General features: G+C 34.8%; 1 protein-coding gene and 1 pseudogene across 1 annotated transcript in view; both read right to left on the bottom strand.

Moving 5' to 3' along the window:
• Nucleotides 1–20,944, bottom strand: part of LOC113449924 (vomeronasal type-2 receptor 26-like) — a 38,158-nt gene extending 17,214 nt beyond the window's left edge. Inside the window, exon 1 of the mRNA XM_087917268.1 lies at nucleotides 20,781–20,944. Coding sequence (XP_087773394.1) covers nucleotides 20,781–20,944 — 164 coding nt within the window. The remainder of the gene's footprint in view (nucleotides 1–20,780) is intronic.
• Nucleotides 606–14,002, bottom strand: LOC113449922 (vomeronasal type-2 receptor 26-like; annotated as a pseudogene).
• Nucleotides 20,945–21,163: the final 219 nt, after the last annotated feature.

Here is a 21,163-nt window from a genome sequence, read left to right as displayed (position 1 = left end):
AAAGCAAAATAAATAGAGCAGAAAGAAGAATAAATGGAGATAGTCATAAAAATATGACTTCCCTTCTAACAGCAGTTAAAATACATAGATATGTTTATATTTTACTCTCTAAAGTTACATCATAATTTCTTTCTTACTGTAATGTATGGGATTTTGTAGACAAAACAAAATACTTTCTGCTGGAACCCTGACACCAAGCATATTAGCATGACCACTCACATTGTCCACATTTCCAACATAAATGGAAAGCATCTTTATACATTCTAAATAATTTTTCTGATGTTATATATCACTAGTACATCATTTTATAAAGTTTCTCTTTTAAATACTGTGGGAAGCAACTCCCCCTCCTAGAAGAATGAAATATTTTGAGTAATATTTAAAAAGGCAGAATATTTCCCTAAATGATAAATGGAGAAACATGTTTTTTTAGAGGCAGGAAGCAGACTCACTCTTAATAGCCCCTCCCCAAACAGCAGATGTTTTGTGCCCATTAAGAAAGACTGGGAAGCTTATCTGCAAAATAAAATACCTTAAGCTTCAGGATGATGGGATTAAGAAGAACAGGACATGATCCCTCAGGATGTAATAACCAGCGGTGGAGGTCATGCCACTGGTGGAGACTGACTCTGAGGAAGAGGAAGAACAGTCAACAGGGAATGGAAGTGTGGCTCCAGAGGTGGTGGAGGAGGCTGGGGAAGGGCAGAGACTGGCTGAGCAGTCAGAGGAGACCCAGGCCCATCAACTATCCATCCTAAGGCACACAGGGAGAAGAGGATTAGGGTAAAATGTGGTCTACTCAGGAGGAGAGGGCCATGATCCTCTTCATGGATTGCAGGTGTGAGATCTGCATAAAAAGTTGGACCTGAGTGCTAATAGATGCTGGAGACAATTTAGTGTTTTATTCCTAAAGAAAGTTTATCTTGGTTAGCATTCTTCCAACAGACTGTTCCCATTATCTTCCTGAAGTGGGCAATTGTCTATCCTGGTCTGTCGTGGAACTTTATTCAGTGCGGTTTTTGCTTCGTTATTGGTTCTTGGAATTTGAGCTTTCCCTTTGAAATGTTATTTTGAAAATAGTTTACTCCTCCACTGTGAACAATTAAACAGTGAAGCCAAATTGAAGGCATTATAGGACTTTTAGTTACATTTTTGGTTTTGTTATATTTCTGATATACTCTGGGTCATCACAGGTGGGATTAAAATTTTTAACAACCAGTTCTATGGCCGTGGCTTAGTTGGTAAGCATGGCTTGGTGGTCATGTGACTAGGTGGACGTGGCTTGGTGGTCATGTTATTGGCTGAGCGCGGCCAACTCAATATCATTCACATCAAGGCACACATCTCCTCGCCTGGCTTCTCATGACTGTGGGGATGCTGCAACAGTTGTAAGTGTGGAAAATGGTCATAAGTCACTTTTTTCAGTGCCATTGTAACTTTGAATGGTCACTCCACACAAGCAAAATACCAGCAAAGGAAGAAAAAAAAACTCCAGAGATGTTCCTGAGACAGGAAGTCTAGTCCTGCCAAGCATGTAATAAGGGTTAATGGAGAGGCAGTTTTTGTAAGCAACACCAGAATGTTTCCTTCCTGCCTTTCTTACAGGATTAGACCAGTAATTTCTTCTAACAACTGGTTCCCTGAACTGCTTAGAATGTTAACAAGTGGTTCAAGTGAATAGGTGCAACCTGGTAGAATCCCACCCCTGGTAATAACCCACTACCATTTAGCAGAAGACACAGAGCTCACTACATTGCACAAATTCCTAAGGGTATTTCAGTCATTGCATCATATCAGAGCCATCCAAATTTTAACCAAACCTGGGAGCTCAGACAACTCCTAGGATTTGTACCTTGTCTATAGAGCCAGCCATGACCCCTACATAACCCCTACATGGCTCCATGTGAGTCTGACAACAGCCAATAGAATACATGTTTTTGCACAGGAACAGGAAACTCAAGTGCAAAGCTCAAGAGAAGGTATAAACCCACCCCCCACTCTCAACTCCATGTGGTCAGCTGCACCAGAACCATGTGCTTACTGGTTCTGCTTCATCATTAAATCATCTTTCCAATCAGCCTCCATTTTGTTTCCAGGGTCTTAATCCCAGCTTGGAACTGAACCAGATGGATATTTCTTCCCACAATTCCATAGTGTGAATTTCAATTCTTTCAAATGTATGTTTTCCCATTGTTCTATCAAGAGTGGAGGCTGGTGGGTAGGGCCAGTCAGAATTTTCCCTACTGGTTCTATGAACCGCTTAAAATTTTCCCTAGAGGTTCTCCCAAACTGGTCTGAATCCCTGGAATACTAGTCCTGATGTACAGAGAGAGAATACAACCTTATTGTTTATTATTGGGAAAAATATACAATTCTTCTAACAAGATTAATTTATTCCTTTTTATGCTATTATATTTATATAGCTCTTATAAACATTTGTAGTGAGTTTCTATAGTTTTCCAGTTTTATAAGCTCTTTCTTTGTTCTTTTTCTTCAGCCATGTTCTAGTGTACTACATAGAATAGAATACCTTTATTGTCATTGCATTCTACAAATACAATGAAATTTGAAATTCATATAGATCAGTGGGAAAATACTCTTCTCTTTTGTTCTCTTTGTGGTACTTAGATAACCTAATTATTCCAATTTGTGCTTGTTTGTTTTAAACATTTCATTAAAATATCCATCTTTATGTTATTCTATTTCTATATTTATTATAATAACTGCAATATAGATTTTATTGTTTTCTGGTGTTAAAATGTCTGATATAATGATGGACTCATTGAATATATATGAACCATATATACATGGTTTTGTATTGTTGACAAAAATAAAAAAAAGTAATCGCTGGAAAAAGCATTTTGTGAATTCAGAGAAAAGCTGGGAAGAAGGGGCAGGGAGTTTTCAATCTTTTTCCCCCTCTGGAATTCTAATTTGAAAACTCAATAGTTTGTGTGGAAGTGAGATTTTTCCTCAAACTGATCTTTTTCTACATAATGTAACATTTAACTGCCTAGAATAGTTGACATCAAATATAAATACATGAAAGATTAATATATGGCTAGTCCTATTTTTTTTTAAGAAAATGTATCTACTGCTAAGATAATGAAGTAGTTGTGTTTCTTATGCAGTGCATCATTGGTGGGATTCAAATTTTTTTACTACCAGTTCTATGAGAGCATGCACACAGAATTCAAAAACTACTCATTTTAAGCTTAAAAACCTACCTTCTATGTCAGTGCTGGTGAGTAAAACAGCTCTGCCATACAAATCAGCTGAGCTAAAAAAAAACAGGAAAATAGGACAGGAAACAGCAGGAGCAGGTAGGCAGGGCCAACTGATCGTTGAAGCTACCAGTTCACTAGAACTAGTGTGAACTGGCTGCATCCCAACACTGCAGTGCATACATGGATTATTTTAAGTTAAAAAAATTGTATCTTAACAAACTTAACCAAATTTAAACCAGTTCATCTGAATAAAGCTTGAACTACAGACTAAGAAGTAAAATGCTAAATACATAAATAAATAATAATAAAAGAAACCTGGAATTTAAGTTTACTTTTGTTTCTTTACAAGTTGTTCCTTCCTATTCAAATCAGGTCTCAGCACAATAATGTAACATTTGGGGGAAAAGATGAAGCCCAGTAATCCAGTTGCAGAGGCCAAAATGGAGAAGATCTCCACAGCTACCACAGCTACCACAGCCCCCCTTGGTGCTCAAATAGGTAGGAACAAATGACACCCAGACACTACAAAAGACAAACATGCTGAAGGTGATAAATTTGGCTTCATTAAAGCTATCAGGTAACTTCCTGGCAAGGAAGGCCACCATGAAGCTGATAGCACTCAAAAAACCCATATAGCCAAGGACAATATAAAATATGTAGGCTCAACCTTCATTACATTCTAGGAAAATTTTATCAGATATTGAGTGCATGTCTGAATCTGGGAATGGAGGAGAAGTTGTTAACCATATACTACAAATGGTGATTTGCACTAGGGAGCAAGATAGGACAATGATATTATCCAGGCTTTTCCCCACCCATTTCCTCATTTTGGAACCTGGCTTGGTGGCCATGAAAGCAAGAACAACTATTGTGGTTTTCTCCAATATACAAGAAAGGGCAACAGAGAAGCTGATTCCAAAAGCAGTTTGTCACATAAAACATTTTATTTGCTCTGGTTGCCCAATAAAGAGCAAAACACAAAGGAAAGAAAACAGAAGAGCAATAAGAATATAGGTGAGGTTTCTGTTGTTAGCTTTGACAATGGGTGTGTCCTGGTGTTTAATGAAGATCCCCAACACCACAACTGAGATGAAAGAAAAGAGGAAAGCAACACTGGTCAAGTTGATTCCCAAGGGTTCTTTGTAAGACAAGAAGACTGTGTGTTTTTTAATACACAGAGTTTGGGCCTTGTTAGGGTACTTTTCTTCCAGACATGAGAAACAGTCATCTAAATCTAAAAGAGGAAAAAAATGTGTCAGCTCAGGCTTCCTCAAAATTCAGAAGTATTGTATTACAGGACTCACCTTCATTATATTGACTGAATTGACTGATATCAACTCCTTAGAAAATACTGTGACATGGTGTGAAATGATATGATTTGATATGCACATTTGATATTTGATTGAATCTCATACTATTGCTTTAGAGGAAACAAACCTTGATATTACACCGCATGCACAATTTTTGTAATAGTTTGTTTCTCAAGCATCTTTCTTCTGAATCCATTTGCCTTTTTGCTGATTATCTTCCCCTTGATCTTCACATAATGCATATTTTACTAATTGGTTTAAAACATGTATGTAGCTGCTCATCTTAGACCAAACTCCAGATATCTAACAGTCAAAAATTAAAACAATATCACTAATAAAACAACACCAACAATAATAGTCTCATGGGGGAGAATGTTCCATAGGGCAAGGATTGTCACAGAAATAGAATGCAATCAATGAAGAACATAGTGACTTCTTTTAGTGTTCTTTGCCTTTCACAATTATAAGAATGCATAATCAATAATGTCGATAATGTCTTTTGGTAAAGCTAGCCTGAACATTTGGTATACAGGATTCTACCTTAGGTGAAATGATCCTGAGTATTGTTTTGCAAGTATTGGAATTTATAAATATTGTGCTTTAATTTGATCACTCTCTTAAGTCTCTCCCTCTCTCCTTATCATACTGCAGTGTAGACTGATCTCTTCAAATCTATTGGCCACTGTATTGATCTCTGCAGTGCCTGGTATATGCATGGATCTCTATGGATTACCTTTTATGTTCACTATACAGTATTTCAGTTTACCCAATTTATCCTTGTTTGATTTCATATTTGTGAGTTGGAGCCATCTTTACCTGGGACAATCTCAGGAATGTTCTGTTAAAAAAAATTCTTTTTTTAGGATCTGTAGGGATGATTGTATTTTGAACCTATTCCCTTTCAGAACTATAAGCTATGAACTTTTCTTTCATGGAATCTCTTACCTGTCTGGTTGGCAATTTTACCTTCTGGGCAAAGAAGGCATTTATAACAGCAAAATGGCTTCCCTTCTATTTTGATCTTGCTGTACCCCAAGGAGCAATGATCATTGCACAGAGAAAGAAGTTCAATTTGAAAGCCTTCTCTTTCTATCAGCAGATAATATTGATGGGCCCAATATTTTTAACCAGGTAACATTTATTCATTTTTTTAAGAATGGTTCACTTCACATACTTCAGCTGATATTTAAATGGCTCACTTGAACAGATGCACAAATTAAGGAATCAAGTACATGAAAGGCAAAATTCTTCATACACAGGATTTCAAAGAGGATTTTGCCTAAGAAAAATTAATTTGATATGTCTGTTAGTAAAGGAAAAAGCAATATATTTAGAATTTAAACATTAGCAATCTAAGACATTGCCATTTTAGAGGAATATTTCCTTTCCTTTTTTTATTAGAATTATCAATAATTTTTTTGTTAGTTTACTAGGCTTAGTTTACTCCTTAAAACATCCTTCTAGAATAATCAGGTATGTAAATAGAAAAGTCTCTTGTTTATTTGATAAATATAAAAGATTTGTGTTACTTAACTCTCAAGGAGGAGCATATCAAATTAATTTTTCTTAGGCAAAATCCTCTTTGAAATCCTGTGTATGAAGAATTTTGCCTTTCATGTACTTGATTCCTTAATTTGTGCATCTGTTCAAGTGAGCCATTTAAATATCAGCTGAAGTATGTGAAGTGAACCATTCTTAAAAAAATGAATAAATGTTACCTGGTTAAAAATATTGGGCCCGTCAATATTATCTGCTGATAGAGAGAGAAGGCTTTCAAATTGAACTGATGGATCTACTTTTCCAACTTTGACCCTAAGAAAGGATAGATTTTGGAAGGTGACCCAGTTGATGATATCAAAACCAGTTGCAACCTTCCCATTATGGTCAAAGAAATTTTTTTCTTCAAAACTGTTGTTAAATGAAACTTTTTTCAGGTAGTGATGAAGCTGAAGGGAAAAACATGACAGGAATTAATAGAAGTATTCAAGAATGGCAAAAATGTACAGCAATATTATTTTCCAAAGGTATTCTTGCATTCCCAAACTATCCTAATAATTACCTTTATTCCTCACTTCAATTGGCAAGTGGTCAGAAGAATCACTATGAGAGACAAAGCTATTAAAGGAGGCTAACAGTGCTCTTTTTGTGTTTATCACACTGAAGTATTTGTCACCATAATCAGAAGCTTATCACCCATTTGGTACCATTTGGCAAAAATACCATTCACTTCTAACTTCTTCCTCAACATTATGCTTCTCTTCTGCATTTTGTAACTTTCATTGTCAGTGCACGAAACACCAACATTTTGTCTTTCTTCTCTTTCTCATAGTTATGTATATTTTTTAAAAGCTATTTTAAAATATTAGAGGAGGGGCACATGTAGAAGGAGGAAATAATGATAATAATACAGGCACAAATCCTGTTCCAAAATTATTATTAGTCTTGATAGAGAAATGTGTGTAATTTTTCCAAATTTGTGTAAGGGAAAGAATTCTTCTTCCATCATCCTTAAATTGTTTAGAAGTGATAGTAGTACCATTAAAAGGAAAGCTCCATGGAATATGTTTGCTTTATATTATGATATTTTTTATTTATTTATTTATTTAATTTGTCAATTGCTTACAAGATAATAGGTATAAGTATATACATAGTTATGAATACATGAAATGGGTACATATAAGAAAAATAAAAGAAACACTAGGACAGGGACGGTAGGCACATTGGTGCGCTTATGCACGCCCCCTACAGACCTCTTAGGAAAGGGGTGAGGTCAATAGTAGACAGTCTAAGGTTAAAGTTTTTGGGCTTTGGGGAAGAAACTACAGAGTCAGGTAGAGTATTCCAAACATTAACCACTCTGTTGCTGAAGTCGTATTTCCTGCAATCAAGTTTGGTGCGGTTAACCGTGAGTTTGTATCTATTGTGTGCTCTTGTGTTGTTATGGTTGAAGCTGAAGTATTCATTGACAGGTAGGATGTTGCAATGTATAATTTTATATACTATACTTATATCAGACTGAAGGCAGAATAGTTCTAGCTTTCCTAGGTCTAGAATTTCGAGTCTGGTGACATAAGGTGTTCTGCAACAAGTAGAGGAATGGAGAACTCTTCCTGTGAAATATTTCTGGACTTTCTCAACTGTGCTAATATCAGATACATAATGTGGGTTCCAGACCGATGAGCTGTATTCGAGTATTGGTCTAGCAAATGTTTTGTATGCTCTAGTTAGTAGTGTGATATTGCCAGAGAAAAAGCTATGTAAGATTAGGATAACAACTCTTAATGCCTTTTTGGCTATATAGTTACAGTGGGCTCTAGCACTTAAATCATTAGAGATGAGTATTCCAAGGTCCTTTACAGAGCTTGGATCATCAACAAGATCTTGACTATTCAGCTTGTATTTTATTTTCTGATTTTTTTTTGCCAATATGTAAGACAGAGCATTTATTCGTTGAGATTTGAAGTTGCCATTTGTTTGACCATTCTGATACATAGTCAAGATCTTTCTGAAGGGTAGCAGTATTGTCTGTGGTATTGAACAGCTTTACATCATCAGCGAAAAGAACACAATTGCTCTTAATATGATCACAAAGGTCATTTATGTAGAGTATGAAGGGAGTTGGTCCTGGAACATTGCCTTGGGGGACACCACTATTGACAGGTACAGAATTTGATAGGACACTCCCTATTTTGACCATTTGTTGTCTGTTTGACAGGAATGCTTCTATCCAGTTATGCAGGTGTCCAGAGATACCATAAGATTTTAGTTTTAGGAGTAGTTTGTCGTGTACCACTGAATCAAAGGCTTTACAGAAGTCTTTCAGGATTGTGTCTATTGCTTTGCCCTGATCATGTTGTGTAGTCCATATGTTTTTGCAGTGTAAGAGTTGCAGATTACAGGACAGGATTGGTTTTTTTCTGAAACCAAATTGTTATTAGAGAGTAGATTGTTTGTCTTTAAGTGGAGGATAATGAATTGGTTAATAATTGATTTCATGACTTTACAGGTGACGCAGCATAAGGAGATTGGTCTATAATTTTCAACTAGGCTGGGGTCTCCCTTTTTGAAGATGGGGATGACCGTGGCTTGTGACCATAGGTTAGGCAAGGAGCTGGTCCTGAAAGATTTTTCAAAGATTATGCTTAGAGGTTCGGCTATGGCAGTGGATAGCTTTTTTAAGAAGTAGGCACATATTCCATCTGGTCCAATAGAGTTGTTTTTAGATTGTGTAGTTCTTTTTCAACATTGTCTTCTGTAAAATCAATATGTATTAGATCGTTGTAGTTGTCTGTGGTTCGGCTAGGAAATATTGGGCATGATCCATTGCTGTTTACAAATACTGAGCCAAAGAATGTGTTAAAGATGTTGGCTTTAATGGTGTCGTCATTGCAGTCTTTACCATTAGGTCCTATCAGGGGTGGGATGGACCTTGAGTCTTTTAGTTTGGTGTTTACAAAGTTGTAAAAAGTGCAGGTGGAATTGGTGCACAGAAGGTTTTCCTCTTGCTTAATGTGATAATTGGTGCATTCAGATATGGGGGACACAATTTTATTGCTGCAAACTAGAACCAGTAGAATTTATCATTTATATTTTAGAGAGTCACTAAATGTTCCCTTCTTATTAAGATCTCTCCCAATATACTAAAGAGAGATGTCATGCCCTTGTCGGAATCTGAATTCCAAGGAGGAAGATGAACAGCTGACAGGGAGTGGGAGTGTGTCTCCGTTGGTTGTGGAGGAAACTGGCTGGGCAGAACATGGAAGAGGGAGTCCGGAAGAAGACCCAGGCCCACCTCTTCTTCATCCTAGGGCATGAAGGGGGGAATGGAGAAGAGAGAAACATGGGTTGCATGGCTTACAGGGAAGGAAGAGGCCCTGATTCCCATCATTAGCCACAGCTGAGAAGTGAGTTTAAAAGAAATGCATGCAGAGTGTGGCAGCTGCTGGGAGCAAATGTGAATTTATCTTGTGTTGACTTTGCTTATTTGTGCTCCTGGCAACTTCCCAACCAAGTGGAGTTATTGCCATGCCTTCACGTCTGGAATTCTTGCTCTTGCCCTATCGGACTAATTTCCTTCTTTTTGCCTTGATTGACTTATAGTTACAGTTTTTGTTGACCATATTTTGGACTTGATTCTCTGCAGCCAAAGGCTGTTCTTGGGACAGTTTTTTTTTTTCCAGCCAGAAGGTAACCAGGATATTGGGGACAAAGTTGGAGCTAATAAAGGGACTTCTACTGATTATCTGACTGTGTTACCTTTGTGCTATGTCTCAGGTCATCACAAGAGAGAGGAAAAATAAGTTTTTTCCAATTCTCAACATTAAATATTCATAGAAACCTAGCCTCTTGCAATTACAAAAAGCTGGGATAAATTTTCTGCGCATTCTGATCCACCTGTCATTCCTCTAGCATTATGCTAAAACTGGTTTCTACAAAATTTGTGAACAATGGTAGATATGGAAGCAAAATCATCTCCTACATTAGTAGGCCAGTTTGGTCTAGAGGTTAAGGCAGCAGAATAGGAAGCAGGAGACCATGAGTTCTAGTCCTGCCTTGGGCATAAAAGCCAACTTGGAGACATTGGACCAATCACCTCACCTCACAATGTTGTTATGGGGAAAATAGGAATACAGGATACAGAATAACAGAGTTGGGAATTACCTTGGAAGTCTTCTAGTCCAACTCCCTGTCCAAGCAAGAAACCTTACACCATTCCAAACAAATTGCTGTCCAACCTCTTCTTAAAAGTATCAAGTGTTTGAGCACCCCCAATTTCTGAAGGCAAGTTATCCCATTGATTAATTGTTCTCACTGTCAGGAAATTTCTCCTAAAATCTAGGTCTTTTTGATTCCTATTCGTTTCTTTTGATCTTCCCTTCAGGTGCTTAAGAGGAAGAAGATACATTGGATATGTTCTTTGCCTGAAGTCATTTGTAATAATATTAAAAGAGGGAGGGAGGGAGGGAGAGAAGAAAGAAAGAAAGAAAGAAAGAAAGAAAGAAAGAAAGAAAGAAAGAAAGAAAGAAAGAAAGAAAGAAAGAAGAGCATACCTTCCATACATGATGATTGAAAAGCTTCTGTTTCTCACTATCTGCTGCTGATACGTGATATTTGGAATGGGATGTAAGGAAAGCTTGTAGACCATGTGCTACAGCAGAAACTGCATTGTAGACACTGTAACTTTGTCCAGTCATACTCAATTCAAAAACAGAGTGTGGAAGAGCCTCTAATTTCTCTTCCCCAGTGCACCATTTCTCCGACTTTGGGTTTAAAATGGATTTTGAGAAAGAGCATTCAAAGACTTGCTTCCCAAAAACTCTTAAAAAACTGTCTTCGTTTTTGGAAACACTGTTTCTCATCTGAAGAAATCTATTAAACCCTAATGCTTCTTTTGATGAAACCACAAAAGAAAGAGCACCATGGATAAAATCCATATTCCAGTCTCTTTGAAATGAAATTGAAGTATACTCCATCTGGGCTGGGAAAATCCAAACTTTGTCTTTCCTCTCAACTGTGGCTTCCCAATATTCTGAAACAGAGATCATTCTGAAAAGAGCCATGACCTGATTCTCACAATATACAATCACAACATTGGATGTACTTCTCATAATGACTTTGCATACTTTAACAAAATTATTGATTTGTTCTCCCATCTCATTTGAAAAAGCTACTGTTGGAAACACCTTAATATAATCGAAGTAGATTCCATTTTGGGAAAACATGATAAGCACTTCCCTCATAAATTGTTCACCAATTTCATTTTCTTGAAAAATTATCCCAATCCAGGTCCACTTAAAATGAAGCCGCAACTGGAGAATCCCTGTAATTTGAAGTTGTTCATTTGGAAACATCTGATAGACAAAAGCTGTATGAATCACATTATCCATCACTGGAGCAGAGCCATATGTGAACTTAGGAGAAAAAGAAAATGCAAAATTAGGCATATGAACTTGATATAGTTAAATCTGACTAAATCATACAGTTATGTATGATTTTAAGCCTTATATAGTACTCATTGAGGATGTTACTCTAATTTCTTTGAAATTAATGGCCCAAGATGGTCACCATTTTTGGAAATCCATTGGTTCTAAAACTGTTATGATGCAATTTGATCATCTTCAGTGTGGGCAGAATTCATTAGATTTGGGAAAACAGTGAAGTATTATGTAGAACCATGGTGGAGCAGTAGCTAGAGTGCAGTACTGCAGACTACTTCTACTGGCTGCCAGCTGCCTGCAAGATGGCAGTTCAAATCTCCTCAAGCTCAAAGTGAACTCAGCCTTTTATCTTTCTGAGGTGGGTAAAATGAGGTCCCAAATTGTTGGGGGCAATATGCTGACTCTGTAAACCATTTAGAGAGGGCTGAAAAGTTCTCTGAAGTGGTATATAAGTGCTATTGCTTTTGCTAGATAGGCTCTCTCTAGGGAGCATCAGAGAGGTATAAAGAATGGTTAGAGTAGATGTACAGGATTGATCTAACATTTTTATTTCTTTTCTACCACACTTCTTGTGTCTTTGGAATCACCACACTGCTGCTCTATCCAGACAAAATAATAGAGACGAATGGCTAACAAACAATTCCTTTGGCAGAATTTGATGATCTATGTAACTTCTTAACGTTTTTTTTACACCAAATTTCCATTAGTGAAAAATTTAAAAATAATGCCTCATTGCACTATTTTGTTATTCCTTTATGATTTCACAAAACTTACCACATCACAGCAGACTTTTCTAACATGATTTTTGTAAGATTGCTAAGGAACACCATCATATTTATAAGACACTTTTTAAAAAAAGTTTAGGTTGAAGAACAAAAAAATGTTGGTGCATATGTTGTAGAATGAACACATTGCTTGAAGTAATCATATTTTTTTCCTGGATGAAACTATTGTAACAGTGATTATCTAAACTACAGTTATCTATATTATATTATTACTTCTTATGAACCAAATATATTTGACATGGAAGTAGTACTCCTGTCCATTATTATAACTATATTATATTACTTCTATATCTTCTGTATAATTATAATTACCATCTAGGGGCAGTTTCCAAATCTTATCAAATGAACTGTTTCAGATTTCACTGAGGGATAGGGAAAACAAAGGATCAGGAAAAAACTTCCTAGTTTCAACAGAAGAGTTATCTGCAGGTAAACCAAAATGCTATTTTGAAATATTTGTATGAATAAAATACACATTACAAAATAAATGTATAAATAACCATTCAGTCATACATTCTTTCTTTATTATAAGTGAATGACTTTTATCTCCAAGACAAATAATATGTTTCAATTTCTTCTCAGATTAGTTTTTGTTATTACCTAATCAACAGAGATATCTCAAAGTGAAAAAAAATGTCTCTTTGAAGCAGATTCATCTTGTTATCTTTTTTTAAAAAAATGGAAACAAGATCCTCAAACTCAGCATAATTTTCAAGCCAGATGTTACTAATGTTCAATTAACATTAATTTACAACCAATCCAGAAAGTTTCTGTAAAGAGGAACTCACATTTCAATAGGATTTTTGCTTTTACCTTAAGCAGGTTTTACCTGTGGAATCTTGTAAATGCTCAGAATGTTGGCCATAACCTGAGAGATATGAGAATTAGGTCCAGCAATAACACAAATTGAGTTTTGGTTGGTGCTGCATTTATAATGAGGAACAAATCTGTCATGTGAAGAAAGAAGCTCCATAGAAGCAAGGTAGGTCTACGTTGCCATGAAATAACTATTAAATATCCCAAAACCCAGAGTGACGTTTGGCAAGATCTCAGAATTTTCATTGATTTCCTTTACAGCAAAGACCAAGGACAAAATATGCAAATAGTTCTGTTGCAATAAACTTCAAGGGAGAGTAATGCATCTGTTACAATGACTGCATTTCCAAAGAGACAATTTATTACATTTCAATTTATTAATTTTTGTCAACAGCAATAAGAAAAAATAAACTCTGAAACCCCCCCAAGGATAGACAATCTGTAGAAAAAAAAACCTTGTCCTCTCTATGCCATAAATTCAATATAGAGCCAGCTATTTGGCATATAACCTCTTTGGTATCCATATCTTTGACTACGCTAAATTATCTTTTGCAATGTTTTATAGTATTGGGATATTTCTATCTCATTTTGAAAGAACAGATGTTTTATGTTGAGCCTTATTAGGAGTGGTAATTTCTAAAACCTATGAAGGAAACATTGTCCAGTCATCATCCAGAGTTTTTGACTAGAGAAGGGTTAAGTTTCAGATGGACTAGACCCCAACACTTGTCAAGGGAAAATTCAGTGGAAGACACAAAATCCTTTCTAAATATTGTAAAAGTAATGGACAACTATTGGCTGGGCAACTATTAGATCTCTTCCTATTTTTCACTGATGAATTCCAGGCAATAAATCAATAAAAAACAGAGACATAGATCCAAAACTATAAACATAGACACATAATGGGCGTCACGACGATACGGCATGCAATCTTGGAGATCTGAGATCGCTGCCGATATCTTTGCTCCTGGATGGTCCAAACGGATCTAAACCATCCTGAAGAGATGGTGAATGTAAAGAGTGCATTCTGTTGATCTCAGGGACACTGCAAAGTCCCTGAAGTTGGGACAGCTCCAAAATGAAAGAGAACGGAAAGAGAAAGTGTGCTGGTTGGTGAAAATTTTTTCTTTATTTTAAGATTTGAAAGGACACCCTAAGGAAAAGAAATAATCTGTAAAAGTTTTGACAGAAGTGATTAAGCAGCAATTTTAAACAGGAAGTCAAAGTAATTTTTTTTTCTCATTGCTGGATTTTTTACACATGATTTTAGATTTTGAAACGGGACTATTTTTTTTCTCTTCTTCCACCTATTCTTTCTTTCCTTTTGACTTTATAATATTTTAGGCTAGAGACTCCCTTCTAGTCATCTTTTTAAATATCTTCTTCCATTTTTAATTAATTTTTATTATATCTTGTTTGGAAAAGGAGGGTGAAAGTGAAAGCAGAAGAAACTTTGTAACACTGCCAACTAGAGTCTTGGAAATAGTCTATCTCTTTTTTTTCTTGACCAGACAAAGCTGAGAAAGAACTGAGACTTCTTTTCAAGGACATTGCCTGTTTGATAAGATAGAGGGAAGAGCATGGGAGAATATTATTGTAGATGCTTTTTGTTTTTGAAGTCTAATTTTTACGTTTGCATTTTATTTTAAAGGAAAAGCTTTAGCATTAATGATTTCCTTCCTTTTCTTTTCCTTTTTAAAGGGAGTAGTCTCTTTTCTTTTTTCTCTCTCCCTCCCTTGTATTTTTTTTCTATTTACCTTCCATATTGTTTTTTTGTGTGTGTGGCTTTCTTTTTTTGTTGTTATGCATGCTTTTATACCTGAGACTTTTTAATTGGATTAAGGTGTTGAAGAGCCTGAAGGACTTTTCTTTTCTCTTCTTTAGTTTTTTATTTTTTATTTTTCCTCCTGTTCCAGGATTTAACATTTTTTTTCTTTTTTGTGGGTTTATGGTCTTTTCTTCCATTTTTGAGTTTTTACTGCTATCTAACCAATCGATTGGATTAAGGTATACAAGAACCTGAAAAATTATTATTATTATTATTATTATTATTATTTGGCTTCTTTTTTCCCACTAGTTTTACTTGGAATTACAATTGGTTATTTCACAAGTAGATTAAAGTCTAGAAGAACCTGAAGATTTGAATTGTCTGAAATGAGTAGGAAACCAACAGCCCCTGGTTTCTCAACTTCTACTTCTTCCTCTTCACCATCTGGAGGACAACGCTCAATACGGACAATGCTACAGCAAGAAAAAGAACAGGAAAAAGTCATGCTGCAGATGATTATGCAAGGAATCCAAAATATACAAAAAAGAACAGAGAATATTGAAAAGAGAACAGAGAACATTGAACAAAAACAGGAAAAACTGATGAAAAGGTGAACATTCAACTAATGATGATGAAGTATGATGAGAGATTCCAAAAAATTGAAGAAGATAAACAAAGAGATAAGAAGATTGGAGATATTGATAGCAGATTAACTGTGGTTGAACAAGATAAAAGTGGGGTGTTGAGATGGGAGATGGACAGATCAGAATTTTATCTCAGATTCCAAAACATAGAGGAAGAAAAGGGACAAAACCTAGCTGAGATAATGATAGAAATTTTGGCTGAACCTCTGGAAATAACTAAAGAGAAGATGATGGATGGAATAGATGAGGTTTATTGAGTCTTCACAAAGTATGCAATGAGAAATAGCTTACCAAGTGAAGTTCACATCAGATTTACAAAGAAAGCCATTAAAACACAAATATTGCAAGTGGTAAGAGAAAAAACATTGAAATATAAAGGCAAGAAGATTGTGGTCTTGAAACAAGTACCCAGAAGAGTGAGAAAGATGAGAAGAGAATACTGATTTCTGACTAAAATTCTACTTTAAAAAGAGGTGAACTATAGATGGATGATTCCAGAAGATTTAATGTTCACATGGCAAGAACAGAGACATAGAATTGACTCAGTTGAAAAAGCTGTATTATTTTATACAGAATATTTTGGAAGGAAAGAGGAGGAGGCAGAAAAAGAAATGTCACTAATTGAATTCCAAGAGGACTGCAAAATGGTGACTGAAAAGGAAGAAGGTGCAGTAGGCAGAAAGGTGGAAGTCAAAGAACAGTGTGAACCAAGAACTACAAGAGCTGCTAAACCTAACTACAAAATATAACCATGGAAGAGAAAGAAACTGATTACAATTAACATAAATGGACTTAACTCAGCTGTTAAAAGAAGGAAAACTTTCCATAAATTAGAGAAATTAAAATTTGATATAATCTGCCTACAAGAAGTACATATTAAAAAGCAACATGAACAATTGCTGATACAGCCAAAATTAGGGAAAATATTTAATTCTTTGACACAATGCAAGAAAAGAGGAGTGGTTTTATACATTAAAGATATCCCAGCAAAATTGATCTATACTGATGACAATGGAAGATTACTAATGGTGGAAATAATGGACAATAATATGAAAACACTCCAAATTGCAATCTATGCCCCAAATGACAATCAAGAAGAATTTTATAGAAAATTACATATGAAAATAATTGAACTGGACTATGCTAATATTGTTGTGATGGGAGACTTTAATGGAATTGTAGATAATAAATTGGACTATACAGTACAGAAAACAACAAAGCAAAACAGAAAGACTCTCCCTAAATCCTGTTTTAAAATGATAGATGAAATAAATTTAAAAGATACATGGAGAGAAAGAAATGCTAAGACTAAACAATACACCTTCTATTCAAACAGACATTTATCATGGTCCAGAAAAGATATGATATGGATGTCAATAGAATTGTTAGCCAAAACGCAAGAAATAAATATTGAAACAAGTACTAGGGCAGATCACAATCCAATGACAATTAAATGGAAATGAAAAAAAAGAAGATCTAGATGGATGTTAAATAATACTATATTAAAGAAAAAAGACTTCACACAGTGGATGGAGAAAGAATTGGTTTTTTTCTTTAGAGAAAACAAAAAAGAAGATACATCAATGCAGAATGTATGGGCTGCATATGCCAGAAGCTTGTTAATAGACTATACAAGGAAAAGAAATACCATGAAAAGACTAGCCTCTAAGGCTTTAGATGATGAGTATAAAGGACTTGAAAAAGAGCTACAGAAAATGCCACAGAAAAAGGACATTAAGTTAAAGATGGATATAATTAAACATAAAATGGGACTAATGGAAAAAAGAAGAACTAGCACAGAAAATCAGAGGTGCAAAACAGAACTATTTTGAAGATGCAAATAAGCCAGGTAGATGGTTAGCATACAAATTGAGAAAGGAGAAAGAATCAAGGAAATATTGCAATTAATAGATGACCAAGGCCAAGTTTACCACCAAGTATGGTAGTAAAGACAAGAAGGAAATTATATGAGACTATAATGGGAAACTATACACACAAGAGAATATTGATGAGGAAAGAGTTAAACAGTACTTACAGAATTCTAATCTACCCCAGATACCTACAGAGATTGAGACAATGTTAGAAAGCAATAGAACGATGATGGAGTTAACTGAAGCACTTAAGAAGCAAAACAATGGAAAGGCATCAGGCCCAGATGGACTTCTGGCAGAATTTTATAAAACACTACAAGAATCATTGAATTTTCACTGCTAGAAGTTATGAATGAAGTTATATTGAAGAAGAAGATACCCAAATCATTGTCAGAAGCTTATATTACACTTGTCCCAAAAGCGGAGGCCAATCCATTACAAATCAAGAACTGTAGACCTATGTCCTTACTAAATGCAAATTATAAAATTTTTGCTTCAATATTGGCAGAAAGACTTACAAAATACTTAAACAATTTTATCCACCCTGATCAAAATGGATTTCTGCCAAAGAGACAAAATAAAGACAATATGAGAGCAATCTTGGACACTTTGGAATACTACGAGGCACACCCTGAAAAGCAAATGGCTTTGATATTTTTAGATGCACAGAAGGCATTTGATAATGTGAATTGGCGATTCATGTTATTACAGCTGGAACAGATGGGCTTTGGTAAAAAATTTATTCAAGCAATAGAAGCTATATATCATAACCAAACAGCAAAGGAAATGATAGAGGGAAAACTGACAGACTCTATTGATATAAGAAAAGGAACAAGACAAGGGTGCCCACTATCACTCTTGTTGTTTGTGTTAACCTTGGAAGTGTTAAACAGAAATATTAGAGAAGAAAAGGATATAAAAGGGATGAAAATTAAAAAGGAAGAATTCAAGTTGCAATCATTCGCAGATGATGTGGTTTTCATTTTAGAAGACCCACTAGAAACAGCATCAAAACTGATAGAAAAGAAAGAGGTATATGGAAAGGTGGCTGGTTTGAAAATAAATAAAGTTAAAACAAAGATCTTGACAAAGAATATGCTATCAGAACAAAAGGAAGAACTGGTGGAGGTACTGAAAATTCAGGTCACGAATAAGATCAAGTACTTGGGGATACAGTTGACAGCAAGATGTAGTACACTAAAAGAGAATAATTATATCAAACTTAAGCAGCAGATAGCGCTAGACTTCGCGAAATGGGAGAATTTACAACTGTCATTAATAGGAGAATATCAACAATCAAGATGAATATACTACCCAGAATTTTATATTTGTTCCAAACAATTCCAGTTAGGCTTGGAAAAGGTTATTTTGAAGATTGAAATAAAATTGTGTTGAAATATATATGGCAAGGTAAGGAAGCGAGAATAAAGTTAAAATTTTGCAAGATGCCAGAATAAGAGGAGGATTTGGTTTGCCTAATTGGGAGTTGTATTACCAAGCTACAAATTTGATGTGGGTTAAGGAATGGATAACATTAAGAAATACTAGATTGTTGACATTAGAAGGTCATGATCTGTTGTTGGGGTGGCATGCTTTTCTATGGTATAAAGGAACTAAAACACAGGGGTATTTTAGAAGACACTATATATGGGAGTCTCTGTGGTTAAATTGGGAGAAGACAAAAAGGCAGTGTTATTTGAAAATTCCAGTCTGACTATTGAAGCATTTTCTTATCCTATAATATATAAAAAGAAACAAACAGTTAGATATGGTGAAATATTGAATGAAAAGGGTGAACTTAAATCTATGCAAAAATTAGAGGAACAAGGTATAAAGATGAATTGGTTTTCATATGCACAAATACATTCAAGGTATGATGAAGATTCTAAAACAGAAGGTTTCTATGATAAACTGACTGATTTAGACAAGATTTTGACAGGTACTGATGAAAAAGTGATTAAAAAACAATATGGTTATTTACTGGAAATTAAACTAGAGGAAGAACAAGTTAAAGAAACTATGATTGCTTGGGGGAAGAATTTTGGACATGGGATTGATCTAGAGAAATGGCAAAAATTGTGGTCTCAAAATTATAAGATGACAATGTCAACAGCATATAAAGAAAATTTGTATAAGATGTTTTACATGTGGCATTTCCCCCCGAGAAGAATAGCAAGAATTTTCAAGAACAAATCCAAAGAAGGTTGGAAATGTCATCAGATACCAGGCTCATATTACCATATGTGGTGGACTTGTGCAGATGCCAAAAAATATTGGACTAAAATCCACACGTGGTTGGAAAAAATGACAAAAAAGCATATAGACTTGAAATCAGAGATATTTTTATTGGGAGTTTTGCCTGAAATATATAATAAAGAATTGAAATACCTGATTGTAAATGTATTAACAGTGGCTAGGATTGTGTTTGCTAAAAACTGGAAAAATGAGAAAATACCATTACAGGAGGAAATCATTAAGAAAATATTGGAATGTGCTGAAATGAGTAGATTGACATTTGAAATTAGAGAACAAGATGATAAACAATTTTATAAAATTTGGGATCTATTCTATCAATGGTTAGACAATAAAGCATGGTAATGAAATATGTAGATTCTTAGAAAATAATAAATAAAGATGTATTATTTTCTTATTATATCTACAAAATGATTGTACGATAGATTTGAGATGATAATATGAACTGTTATAAAACAAATTAAGTAAAATATGGATTATTTCATAAAACATGAATGAATAAAAGTATAGTCAAATGATTGATTAATAATGATATTAATGTACTTAATATTTGATTGAAAATATGAGAATATATACAATGTAATTGTAATTGAAGACTACGAAATGGAAGCACAAAACAATTTGTAAACCAACCGACACACTGTATGTATATATATGGAATATGGCTTTTATGTTTTTATGTTTTGTCTGTCTATGTTTGTCTTAAAAACCAATAAAAATTTATTAAAAAAATATAGACACATAATGTAAATAGCAGAAATTCTTCTGCATTGAATTTGTGTTGAGTCTCTAAAATAAATTGATTAACTTTAGGTCTATGTCACACAAATTTTCTGTGCAGGATGTGATCTGATCAGTTATAGACATACAGTATTATGTTGGAAGTAGTGTGTCATGGAAATTTGGGACAGAAGCATTGAGAAACTGTAAAGCAGAGGCTTGGGAATCACTCAGGTATCTGTTAAGCAAGACCTTATATAGCTTTAATGAAGATGAAATAAAGTGGAACAAAATCATTGTCTTGGTGTTAATCCAATAATTATGATACCAGAAATAGAATAGAATAACTGAAAGAAGATAAAAGTTACATTTCAATCATTTATTATTTCCCTAAAATATGTTATCTTCAGCCAGCCAGATTAGGGAGTTAAGAATGACAGATACATACATGGGATCATCAAGAAGTTCTTCAGATAGAAGTTTTTTAAAGGTGACTTGATCAGACATCACGTAGATCAGAGAAATAATGTCACCAATGATGAAATCACTTGAATGGTAAGACTTGTATTTAATACTAGGGTTGCCAATAGTGCATGCCCAATGATAGCACATCACGTGAGAAAGCCATATTATCATGCACAGCCTGAAGCATAACATAGCAAATCACAGATGTCCTTTGTCCAAATGATCATTGATATGGTTTTTAAATATATAACAACCTAACATTTTGGCTCTTTCTCTTGGGTGTGCTAAATGTAGAAATATACAAGAAAAACAAAGTCCAGCATAATCAGTCTTGATTAGATTCCTGTTTTGTTCTGTTCTTTGGAA

This window comes from Pseudonaja textilis, chromosome Z, assembly GCF_049901715.1.
Source record: "Pseudonaja textilis isolate UNSWEBS1 chromosome Z, rPseTex1.2, whole genome shotgun sequence".
Classification (NCBI taxonomy): Eukaryota; Metazoa; Chordata; class Lepidosauria; order Squamata; family Elapidae; genus Pseudonaja; species Pseudonaja textilis.
This window is presented reverse-complemented; position numbering and strand designations above follow the sequence as displayed.